This window comes from Numida meleagris, chromosome Z (assembly GCF_002078875.1).
Source record: "Numida meleagris isolate 19003 breed g44 Domestic line chromosome Z, NumMel1.0, whole genome shotgun sequence".
NCBI lineage: Eukaryota > Metazoa > Chordata > Aves > Galliformes > Numididae > Numida > Numida meleagris.
In genome coordinates this window covers 702,947-715,937 of record NC_034438.1, presented here as the reverse complement: position 1 = coordinate 715,937, position 12,991 = coordinate 702,947, and the positions used below count along the sequence as shown (strand labels likewise).

The 12,991-nt window shown below is 41.9% G+C and overlaps 1 protein-coding gene across 5 annotated transcripts in view; it reads right to left on the bottom strand.

Annotated features, from left to right (window-relative positions):
- The window catches only part of NEDD4L (neural precursor cell expressed, developmentally down-regulated 4-like, E3 ubiquitin protein ligase), a 135,654-nt gene that overhangs the window by 70,751 nt on the left and 51,912 nt on the right, over window positions 1-12,991 (bottom strand). For 4 of the 5 annotated variants that reach the window (XM_021379789.1, XM_021379791.1, XM_021379792.1 and 1 more), the window contains 2 exons: window positions 5,146-5,227; window positions 102-140 (listed from right to left, as the gene is read on the bottom strand). In XM_021379789.1, the coding sequence (XP_021235464.1) occupies window positions 102-140; window positions 5,146-5,227 (121 nt within the window). The remainder of the gene's footprint in view (window positions 1-101; window positions 141-5,145; window positions 5,228-12,991) is intronic. The other variant, XM_021379788.1, reaches the window with a different exon arrangement.

Sequence of the window (12,991 nt, the reverse complement as noted above, 5' to 3'; positions counted from 1 at the left end):
CATTTATTTTATAAAAACATATAAACAATGAATAAAAAATCATACAGAATACCACGTGATTAATTGTACATTACAGTGATTGCAATTAAAGGGAAACTTACTCTAAAATAAAATTCTTCATTCCATTTTGGATTTAGTGTCTATAAAAGAAAATAACACATTAGGATGCTACAATATCGGCAGGTTTGCAGTTTCACAGCCATCACAACGTGCATGCAAGTGACAGTTTTTTAGAAAACACTAGGGAAAAAAAGCGTTTCCCAACAAAATAGCACCAACATTGCTGTCAAATGATTTAGAACTGCTCTACTAAATAAACCAAATGTGGGAAGGGATTTGAGTCAGATGAACTGAAAATAGAAGGTAAGCATAAATGAATCATAGTCACAGAATGGGATCCCAGAGCCCCCCAGCCCCAACCCCCGCCGTGGGCTGGGTGCCCCCCCAGCTCAGGCTGCCCAGGGCCCACCCATGGCCGTGGGCACCTCCAGGGATGGGGCACCACAGCTCTGGGCAGTGCTGGGGCCTCACTGTCCTCCTGTTAAAGAGTTTCCCCCTCACATCTAATCTAACCTGCCCTCTTCCAGTTCAAAGCCACTCTGGGAGTTTAATGCTATTCTGTGAGTAAAAGGCAAATCACTGGGAAGCCACAGAAACAAAACCTGAAGACATTTCATTCTCCAGATTTACTTACTATTTTTTTTTTTTTAAACACAAGGTCAACATTAGGACTGTGAAGATAAGGACAGTCCTACAATGTAGACTAAAAAGGAAAATGAACAAAAGGGAAAGTTACTTCCTCCAAACAGACACCATAGTCTTCCTAATCGCCCCCAAGCTTACAGAGGATTATGAGGATTATATAACCTGCCCTTCCCTTTGAGTTTGGGCTGAACCTCAACCTAGCGTATGTACAACTAACAATCCATGATTTCAAATACTGAGATTTGAAAACTGTCGCCAAGAAAACCTACAGAAACAAAGAAACTGTTTAACAAAAAACGTCCAGTGATTAAAAGGACGGGGTAAGGGACAGAGAGAAGCTTTCTGCTTTTTTGCCTTAAAGAGCAAAAATGTATTCACTAAAGCAGTGAAGCAATCAATAAAAGAAATATGATGCTTTAAATACTTGCATTCGTTCACTGTGGTGGTTCTTGGAAAGAGAGACCTCTCATCTAATCTGGCAACTAGATTTAAGGGCACTACTGCTAATCAATAACGCATTAATTCTGAATACTGCTTAACCACAATTACCAATTTCAGGAAATAATTATGTATTAGGCAGCACAGCTTTTAGTAAACAAACAGGTGACTGTTAGAAACTGCTTCCACCTTCACCAATCCAACAATTGATAGGTTGAGCCAGAAAGTACAAGTGCTAGAATCACAGCCGAGGAGAAAAACATTCGTACAGAAAGCCTCCAGAAATAAATGGGTGAATAACCGCTTCATAAAGGATATTAGCAGGGAAACAACAACAAAAAGACTCACCAGCAAAGAGCTACGTCCTAAAAAGGGCAAGTATTGCAGAGATAAAGGACTGCCAGGAGTCAAGCTGAGTTAGATCTTCCACGGGATATTAGAACAAACACAAGGAGGGTTTTTCAACCATATAAATATACAGCAAACTAGGAAAGAAGAGATGCTACTAAGCAATGAAGTTTTAAGAAGAGACCAGATGTTTTTAGATAGAGAAAATTATGCTTCACTTTATGGTAAGGGCAGAACAGCTAACAGGGATCTGCATGAAAGTATTTGTTGCGACAACCAAAGCTGAAACAAAGACTTCAAAGCTCAATGCAGCCCAATTGAGGAAACCAGTCACCTTCCAGAAGAAGTGACACATGAAGTCACAGGACCAGGGACACAAAATGTTAAGTCATACAGAGCACCTCACAGGACTGTGAGGCCACAAGTGGCAAAGAGACATCCTGCTACAAAAAGAGCAAAAGAGCATTTCCAGTATTCAATCCAAACAAGGCCCCAAATGAAGCAAGGCTTTACTCAGGTGTCCCAGTGGGAGGGAGGTAAATCTAAACAAAACGCCTCAGAAATTCGACATAGCCAGATTGTGCCAGATGAATCTGAACCTTTTTCTCTGATAACTTTATTTTTTCAGAGTGAGGAAACAGCACAGGTTGAATCCCGGTTGGCACGAAGGCAGGTCCAGCATCACAGAGCTGGAGAATGAAAGGGGAAGTGCACCCTTCTGCTTTCCTGCCAGCACTCCTTCAGGGCAGGACAGGGCCACAGAAACTCACTCCCTACACCAAGGGAGGCAAAAATGAGTAGAAAACTAAGGATGAGGTGAAGGGTGAGATACTATCACATTAGCAGACAAGTTATGGACTTGGAGGTCATTGGCAGCATCTTTCAGCATCACCCCTGGGAATGATTTTGCTCAATATTTTTTAACTCAAAATGAAGACATACCACGATGTTTGTTGTTGATGGAAGAAACACAGAAGCTGGGAGTTGCACAGGAAGAGAACTGCTCAGAGAGCAGACAGCTTGAGATGAAATTCAGCAATTCAAAACAAACATCTGACGAGAAGTTTCCACAAGATGAGTCCACATTACTATTACAGAAATGACTGAGAAAGTGCAGGCTGTAAGTGACAAAGAACTGTGAACAAAGGCAGATGCAATCCCAGGAGCACCCTCAGCTCACCCTCACCCTCCTCGGCAGCTGAGCAGTGCCCTTCTCTCCTTCCCAGGGCAGCACTGACACCCATGAGCTCACCATCGCCCTTGGCACAATCAGCGCAGTGCTCTCACGTCCTCACCATGTCTTGTACTGATGGTGGTCTTCTCAGCAGCTTTCCTATTCTCCTGCCCATCGCACACCCCTAAAGCTGGTAGTTATCACCTCAGCAATAAGGTTACAGTCTTATTTCCAAACTAGTGCTCTCATTCCTACCACTCATAACTCTCTGCGCTAAGGCTCCACAGCCATCGCTTTGCAGACACATGGGAGCCAAATACGCCGTCTCTTGAGCACTCATGCTTTTACACCAGCAATACCTATCCAAATGAAGGCAATGTTATTCTAGTAAGAAAAGAAAAGATATAAATATAGATATAAAGCAATCTGCTTTGGCTATAACACCCAAAGAAGAAACACGTTGCTACTGGAAGGAACCAGGAATTTATCAAAACTCTGGATGTGATCTCCATCTTTCCCTCAGAAGCAAGAAGAAAAAATGAAGCATCATTCCTGCCACAACTCCCACTCTTGCAGGTCCTCTTCACAGCCTTGCTACAAAGGCTCCCTCTCCAAAGCCAAAGGATCCTCGCACCTCTGTGACCCATCCTGCATCCCCTCCATGACCGTAACAGTCCGATGCTTGTGAGTCACACAATAGCTGAGATTGGGAAGAACCTCCAGAGGTCACCCAGACCACCATCCTCGCATTGAAATTCATTTCACTGAAGGGAAAGGTGAAAGATGATAATCTCCCTCCCATCTACAGGCAGCTGCCAGTTACCAGAAGCTACCATACTATTTTAAGAGAACAAGGACACGCAGCAAGGACTGGACCTGCCCAGCAGGTTGTCTGCAGGGTGTAGCTGCTCCAGTACTTCTGACTTCTACCCAGTTCTCTGCAATGGGTAATTGCAAATGGGTGGTTCAGTGGCAGCTGGTCAGGTCTGAGCCCATATCACTACTGCTCCAAAATCACTGCGGAGGGCAAAGTCTGAAGACAAGGAGAAACCTTCACCCGCACCCATTTATCCTTTTCATCTAACCTTTGCAACGTAATAAAGACTTTTTGGTACACAGGTACAGGTGTACTGATGTAAGAGTTTCTCATGAACGAAGTTGTTTTGTAGTAAACAGTCGATCTTGCACTTCAGCCAGAACATGATGGTTAATATTATATCACAAGTAAAATAGTCAGGTATTATATAGCCTGAAAGTGACCTCAGCATTTTCCACTGCTCTAGACTCCAAGAACAGAATCAATTCTGTGCAAACACATCCCAGGAAATGGCACGACAACAGGCACATGCTACTGAAATGAGATAAGAATATCACAAGAAAATTTCCCACATATGTGTACAGAAGTGGCAATAAATCTTTAACCTATTAATGGGAAAAAAAAAGGCACAGTCCACGTTGTCACTATATCTACTAAATAGGTACTACTGCTTTTCAGAAAAAGATATGTTTCTCACAATTTTGTATGTCTAAAACTTAAAACAAAGCTAGACAGGCTATGAAGGAAGTATTTTGAAGGAGTATGTTAAAAAGTTACTACGAAACAATGGTTAAACTGGAAGTCTGAAAAGTTTCACTTGCCGATACGATGCAGGCTCTGAGTCCTGCAAAAAGCTCCACCCAAACCTTCCATGGCATGCAGGATGTCACACTGCTGACTGCAAGTGACACTTAACGTTCAGATTTTAGACTAGCACCATATTGCTATTTAGATAACAAAATCTTCCTCTCTATTCTGCTTTGCAATCATGATTTAAATTGAATCACTGTCCATTCCAAACATCTTTACAAAAATGCAAGTCGCTGTTTTCCTCTTACTTTTCATAAAGGTTGTGACTTTATTCCTCTCTGCCATTATTACCAGTAAACTTTATTTACAAAAAATGCTTTCTAAAATTTTAGGGCATTCCTGTGCAATGAAACTAAGGTAATGAAGAAAAAATTCAGTGCATTTTCAGTACTTTTCCAAGCTTTTCTTTCCATCATCCGTCATTTGGTTATTTTAAACCCCCATGCAAATATTTGGAAAATTGAAATTTTGGAAGTGGATGTTCAAAGAACAATCTTTTTGCTAAAAGTCAAATAAATGATAATTAAAATGGAACATCCTGGTTCTTTATTTCAAATGCTTTTATGAAAATATGACTTCAGTAACGAAATGGGAATGATGTACATGAGAATCAGTAAGCCAAGCCTCGGAGAACATGCAGTCTATTTGGTGTTGGTTTTTGTTTGTTCTTCAAACAGTCAGATTACACATACTGAACATGCATGCATTAATTTTCTCATTTTGGTGTGGAAGAAGAGTGCATTAACTTTAGATACATATATGTAACACCTTAAATAAGAGTTGTATTATATTGTAGCAGCTTGTTTTGATATTCTTAGTGATTCCAAAACAAAGAAATAAAGCATACACATACCTTTTTAATAGTCTTTGTCTGCACCAGGGCAAGTTCTCTGTTCTCATCCGCTACGTACAAGGAAAGTTTCACGTAGGGGTCACTGCAAAAGAAGATGACATTCAGTGGGAAAATACTTTCACAGCCAAATATACTTTCAATATAAACATTTCAATATAAATTTGCCTCTTAACTGAAGAACAATAACTAAGCATCTTAAGTGGAAGTGTGTTTACTGAAACATCTCAAAGAAGTGCTCCAACACGGTCTGCAGACACTTTCACAGCTGTGCCACAGAAGCTGCTTGCTGTCACCCTCCCTCCAGGGCCATCACCGTCACTGCACTGCAGGTTTCTGCCCTCCAGCCCCACGCTCCATAACATCTCTCAGCAGGGGGACAGCAGCCACCAGTAAGGAGAGGTGTGAGCAGGAACCCCTTCCATTGGTGTGGACATTGGAGGGCTCTCTCTGCCTACAAGGAAGAGCATTCTGAAGAAGGGGAGTTCAAGGAAGATAGTGAGGTTTACTTCTGCTTCTCCAGCAGGAAAGGCTCATGTAAAAACATACACACACACAGGGCAGCCTACAGAACTGCTGCGACAGCAGCATGAACTGAACGTCTGCTAGATCCCACCCAGCCCTGGCAGAAGCACACTACAGTTGTAAAGGTCCAAGCTTTAAAGGACTCCACAAGATGTGAAGAAGTGACTCTTGTATGCTGCACCAGCCTTAAGCATGCCAGTGCCACTTCCACGTTGCTCAGGAACAACACAGTCACATAACCCTTCTGTTATGGAATACGCCATAGTGCTACAAGGGCCCAGCTGGGAGAAAAGCACCCCGGAGGACAGAGGAACTGCATGCAGGTGCAACCCCAAAGTGAAGCTGGAGCGGTGCCTCTGCCTGGCACGAGGAAACGCACGCAAGAGTAAGAGCAGGACACCGAGCTGCTCCCACGCTACTACCCCTTCCAGATCAGGAGTCAACTGGACACAATCTAGAGCTCATGAGGAGGGAATGAACAGCATACATTGAGGCTATCAGCTGGTGCATTCACAGCTGCAGAGACTCTCTCAAGTACGGTTCTGATAATTTGTAAAATTAATTTTGGGACAGTACTACTAAAGAATAATCAGCAATTGAGTGTTCATTATACTAGGTGCTTAATTTACTTGCAAAATAAAATAATACGGTAGGGTGAAAATAATGTAAGAATAAACGAGGTGTCACGTTGGATTGATTATTGCGTCTGTTCATGCACATAAGTGCATCTACTTACACTGCAATTAAATTAATCATTAAGCACCAAGGTCTGAAAGAAAACAAAGCATCACAGTGATTACCAAGAAATGCTAATGCCGCTCTGAATTGCTTAACGTTCTGTGCTGCCTATATTTACTGGCAAAATTGCATATTGTATGGAGCAGTGGAAAGCAAGCATTCATCACAGCAAATCAAATGCTTTCCAGCTTTGAGAGATCGGGGCTAACACCATTCAGCCAAATACCCAACTTCTACTACTGGAAACTGCAGCAACGATTGGGTTTGCATGTTTCAGACTGTGCTGTCACTGAGCTGAACTGTAGATCCGGAGTGATGCAAGGAAAGCATTGTGGCCATTAACAGTTCGTAAACACATTCTCATCTTGATCTCACAGTAACAAAACTGGAGGAGTAAACCCGTTCACCCCATAAGCTAAAGATTGGTACCTAAATTGGTACCAATCAATTGGTAATTGTAATTGGTACCAGTTGGTATCAACTGGTGTTAGGTGGATGGTTGGACTGGATGATCCTGTAGGTCTTTTCCAACCTTGCTGATCCTATGATTCTAAAATTACTATGTAAAAAACACAGTCAGTAGCAACTTGTCCAACCCTAAGGTTTCCTGGCCATGTATTTTAATGCAGACTGTAAAACCAAAACATCTTCGGTTCAACTACCACTTCCACATGCAGACACACATTTTCTTGTTATTGTGAAGCAACCGCCCTCAACTCAAAACACATTCATTGAGCAGAAAAAACACCGGTGCAGAAAGTAATGAACTAAAACTGGTCTTTGGGAAGATGCATTTCCCATTTCCCAAATTCATGGCAGTATGTTCCTAGAAGCACGGACACACTCCCTTGATGCCGCAGTGTGCCAGCAACAGCCAACCCTTCTACCATCTGCAGGCTCCCTCCCAGCACAGAGCTGCTCCATGCTGCCAGGAATGGCACCAGGGTGAGGTGTCCAAGCACATTTTAAAAGTGACTTTTATCTGCCCAAAAGGAGGACAGCAAACTCTGTAAAATTCCAAGTGCTCCAACTGTGTTGCCTTTGTCACCGGACTAGTCTCAGGTGCATGGATCCCTAAAGAATGGAAACCAGGCTCCTTACAAAGCAACTTCGAAAAGCATGCCAAGGACAGTTCCACATCAATCCTTTGCCAATCTTCTCTCAGACCAGAAATCTTATTTTGCAGTGGGACAGCACTGAAGATGAAGCAGAGCACTTGGCAAAAAGCCACTGTGGCACACGCATGGATAGTCCACCCGTTCTTAATATGGTTTCCAGCAGTGAACATCACTTCAATGACTACTGGAAATTGTTTCAGGCTTTGTGGAAACATTTGACCCTACCAATTTGTGGTTCTCAGCATGCAGTACCTAGAGCGAGAAGAGGCAACAGTTTTACTTAAATTCATATTGTTCAGTTATTTGTCTAAGTAGACCAGTGCTATTTTTGGTGACTGTTTAAAACCACAGTCCACCAATCACCACTGGTACAAAATCCAATTGACAACAGAACACTATGTGGCTCCCAGGCAGATATGTAAAACCATTTTTGCAACACAGGACACACTGAGTGAGGTTGGCAGCAGATTGCTGGCACAAAGAGCATTTCAGGAGATAGAGCTGTGAGCACCATTACAACTGGACAGCTCTAGTCCCCTCTGCCTTGTTCCTTGTGTTGCACACAATTCTAGCGCTCAGAAAATATTGCTGGTAACGGTGGGGAGGTGGAAGGGGTAGCACGGTAGATGCACTAGAGCACTGTAAAAGAATAAGCTTATAATTGAGACCTTGTTTACCATAAACTGAAAAACAAGACATAGATCAAACAGATTCAACCAAAACAGAATCAACCCAAAACCCAACAAGGTGTACCCAGCTTTCTCCCAACTAAGTTCACTCTGCCTTACAATTTCAGATTATCCATCAGGTCTGGGTGGTAGATATGCTGAAGAACATGCATGAGTCATGGTAATGCAGAAGACACCGTGTATCAGTTCCTGACATGATGCTGCACTATCTGGTCCTGCTCTGAGCTGAGAAGTTTCCCCTGCAACGTTTTACCAGGTGCACTTTAGACACCAGCAGGCAGCAAGGACAGAAAGCAACACATGGTGTTCTAAGGTAGCTCCTGTGACCTGAATTAAGCCAGCTCAAGTGGCTGAACACACAACAAAAGCACGTCAGTTATTATTTCCCAAACACCTGTACTTCTCCACAGAGACCTGGTAATGCTTTTTGGCGAGAGAACTCCCAACAAAACACTGAGATAGACTTGTGTACATGTATGGTGCTACAGTTATACCCAAGCACAAGGATTAGCACTCGGTGATCCCAGAGTCCATTATTAAAAAAAAAAAAAAACACGCGAATGGGCAATTCCTGTTCCCTCCAACCAATGTCTGAAGACCTCTGCACTTGGTGAATTGCAGCAGAAGCTGAAATTAATAAAGTTTGTGCTCCAACTGTAAACTTTCACATCACAATGTATACACAGCTCATTAGTTTAGATCGTCTTCTACGTAGGAAATGCTAAAATGCAAAAATTGAATATTTAGAATTATATGCGCGCTCAGTGAACTGCCTACATTTTATTTTAAATAATACACTGGACAAAAAATATTGATCATACAGCAACTCGTCCCTTAATCCAGTACATACAGCCCTTTTTTTTCCTTCTTCTCCCAGTTTTGGTGCCACTCCTCAGTTCCCAAATACTTGTAATTGCATTTGGCTCCTCCGCACTGCATGCTTCAGCAAGCCAACCCCACAACATTGCGATCATTCTTCTGCAAACTCCTCAGGTAACGTGACAGAGTTTGCAACAGTCAAAAATACAGTTAGGCAATTCTTCACGCTGCAGTTACACCAACTCTTGTTGACTAGAATATATCTAATATCAAACTTCTTGCATTTGGAAGTCTATAAATAAATCACACAGTTAAAACTTGTTACTTAGATCTGGCTCAGATTGCAGTTTGGCCTCATTTCTCTGAAACGACCGCAGAAGTAGAGCTCTGTTAGCAGAGCAAGGACATGAACGCAGCCCTACTGGAGTCAACATTAATCTTACCAAAAGGGTTAGAGAAAACTAGAGAAGACCTGCCAGAAACCTGTGCCTGTGTAACATCCAAGTTAAATCCATCAAAACTGATTTATATAATAACATGCCTCTTCATCTCAAATCACCCTATTTCATTTCTTAAAATTAAATTCCATTGAAAAATGAACAGTGTTTTAAACATTTGGCAAACAAACTACTTCTGTATCCTTGTGTCCAAGAAAAGTACTTACTTCTCAACAATTTGTTTTGTCAAGTTTCTGATAATTCTGCATTTGTTACAAAGCTAAATCATTACCAGTAAGCATGCACTCTGTTCAGTCAAAATGGGAGAGGAGAAAAACCATTTCACCACCTCAGAGAGTCCCTATCTCTTCTTGGAGAGCTGATGTAATAACACCAAGCAAAGTGGTGAAGAAATCAAAGAATGGGAAAACTAGGAAAGAAGTAGATCCACAGTTATTAACATAACCGCAGTAATGAAACAAAATATAAAAAGTATCCCTGAGAACAGACAAAATGTCAAAGTTGTCACGGAAGCAAAAACTGAAGGAACTTTACAAAGGCAAAATGCACTGTGTACAGTCCCACCTAAAAGCAAATATTCTACGTGATATTCTAGATGAGAGTCACCTTTGCAAAGCATAACTGACACGCAAGATTCATCGGACAACAACATGAAGATCTGTAAAACTGGTTAAGGAAAGTGTACACGGACAAATATAGCATCTGATCTGTTCACAGGTACTGTGAAAAGCATCAGCGATTTGGAATGAAACATACGCGGAGACAAGGAAATACCAGACTTCTGTGTAACAGCAGTATTTGTAGAAGCATTCAGGAGAGGCAGCCCTGATTATCTGCATCACAGAAGACACAAAAATGAGACACCTGCAGGGGCTGCTGAGGAAAAACAACCATGTGGGTTACAGGGAACTTCTGGGGACAGAAAGCAAACCCGAAGCAGTCTGAAGTTGTACTGGCCAGATGCTGTCACCCTGAAATGGATGGATACAAACGGACCTTCCCACTCTAAGGATTCTATGAAAAGGGGGGAAGCAGGGGATTAAAAAAACCCTATTATTTCCTTAATTGAAGAAAGCATTATAAAAAACCCTGCATGGCACTCTTGGTAACCACCATTATAAAAACTGATGCACGAGAACTTCCATTGTGCTCTAAAAATAAGTTGCAGATAAAGTATGTCATTCCACTGCTCCGTGTCAGCATCAGTCTCTGGCTTGAATCACTGCTGATCTGCATCAGGTTTTAAAACTGAATGTTGCATAAATTTAAGAGCATGACAATGGATGAGTAGAAATAAGCCCTTTAGGTTGTGCAGATGACATCACACATCTGACAGGTGTTGTTTGAGTTAATAACATTCCGTAATTTGCTTCAAGAACTTCCTGTAGAAGTCGCTTCCAGAAAAAGGACGGGGTTTGCGCTGGAGAGACGCTAAGAGGCTCAATGAATATATGCAGCAACATAATGGTGTCAAACTTGGTCTGCGTGGATTTTTATTTAAACCAGTATCAGTGTTAAAAGGCAGTCTTAATGAAGTCAGCTACGTGACAAATTGAACAAAATCACGGACTTCGGGAAAGCTGTTGAAAGCTGCTAACGTAGTTAGCATCTAAATGAAAATTTACAATGGCGCTCTGGTAGCATTACTGTAAAGACTGAAAGTGGATATAGGAAATGGAACACAAGCCTGGGGACAGTGCGGATGGCAGCTCCTACAGCCAGGCCCTCCTGACTTGACATGGCCAGCTTTCAAATGGAAGGATTACACCACCGGGGACACCAACAAAGAAAGATGACAGATCGACACTGAAAGCCACACAATGCGAGCAAGGTCACCACGACCAAGAGGCTGCCCATTAACGAGACGTCCGATTCTAACTGTTGGGCATAATGAACCTGCATTTACTGGAACAAAGAGTGATGCTGCAATACGCTATCTATAAAGATGCATCTTAACAAAAGAGAAGCAGTTTTTGTAAAGATTAAGGGGGAGGGGGAGGAAGTACGTGCAAGTTTATTTTACCTGCTGTAGGACGCCTTCCCAAATACTGCTGCAGAAGTTATACAGAAGAGACAACCTCAGATTCATTCGTAATAAAATGCAACAACAGCAAAAGGCAGAGGAACCGCCAGGTGCAGGGAAGGCGACTGGCACAGATGCATTTGCAGGCAGAAGAGCACAGAGTCTCAGTGCTTTGAATTTCTTGTACAATGCCATCACCCACTAATACCAGAAGACAGCGGATATATTCAGAATGTACTAGTAGGCATTCAAGGATCTAAGTAGGATTTTAAAGTCATAATTTTGTACAAAAAAAGAAATGAGCCCCGTCACAATGTTACTAGTGACTAGAGATGAATGGGAGTTGATTTCTTCGTCACTTATCTATAATACTCCTCTTTACAGAAGTCCCAAAACGGTTAAAAACAATCTATCTTAACGTGATTTGCCTAAACCTAAGGAAAATGTCAATATCTGCCCAGATTAGCAGCACTTTGCAGCTGGTAACAGTTCTTTGGAGAATAAACTGGGATCCTAAGATAATTAGTTGTAAGCAATGTTATGCTAATCATAATCACAAGGCAGAGCGAAGTGGGTTTGGCAGAATAAGAGCTGTAAAATCCTTGAGGTCTTAAATGCTTTTCCCAACCTTCTAAAATTGCTCACACATTTGGAATTACCCATTTGTCATCTTTTCACCAACTCTCATTGCCTGCCATTTTCTTAAATCTCAGACAAGTGTAGATTCATAATTATCACCTCTCATTACAATTTCAGCTTGAAAAGGCACAACCAAAAAGAGGGCAACTGAAAGCACTGACCAACACCCTCTACAAATGGTGTTATTTCAGAGGACTGTAATGCTGGTGCCTGTGACCAGCTCCTTATTCCTTTACTTAGTCTGCATTTGCATTTAGTATTTGTTCTTAAAACAACTTTGAAAGCAGGTCTCAAAGAACCCTTTGCCAGCGATCCAATTTATTATTTCTTTATTCCAAGCTCCAGAAGGGGGTGGAGAGCACAGGCATACATGAAAGAACAATGAAACTACAGAGCCCTGCACTGCTCTATTTTTACTGAAAAACATGAAAACGCCTCCCCAAGTATAACATTTAGTATCACTTGTTATGCAAGTGTACGCCAAGCTTCTCACATGGAAGCAAACTTCACCTTTGAAAACAGCTGCATTCTTCCAAAGGAATCAAGTCCTGAACAAGCTGATCATAGAATCATAGAATCATAGAATGAGCTAGGTTGGAAAAGACCTACAAGATCACCTAGTCCAACCATCCACCTACCACCAACAACCCCACTAAACCATGACTCCCAACGCTATATCTAAACGTTTCTTGAACACCTCCAGGGACAGTGACTCAACCACCTCCCTGGGCAGATGATTTAGCTTCTCTAGGAAACATCTAAGAGTTCCACTTGTGCTACCCCTGTTGCACATATACAAGTAAGGAACTAATAATCAGCCCATGTAATTATGTCTAGAGA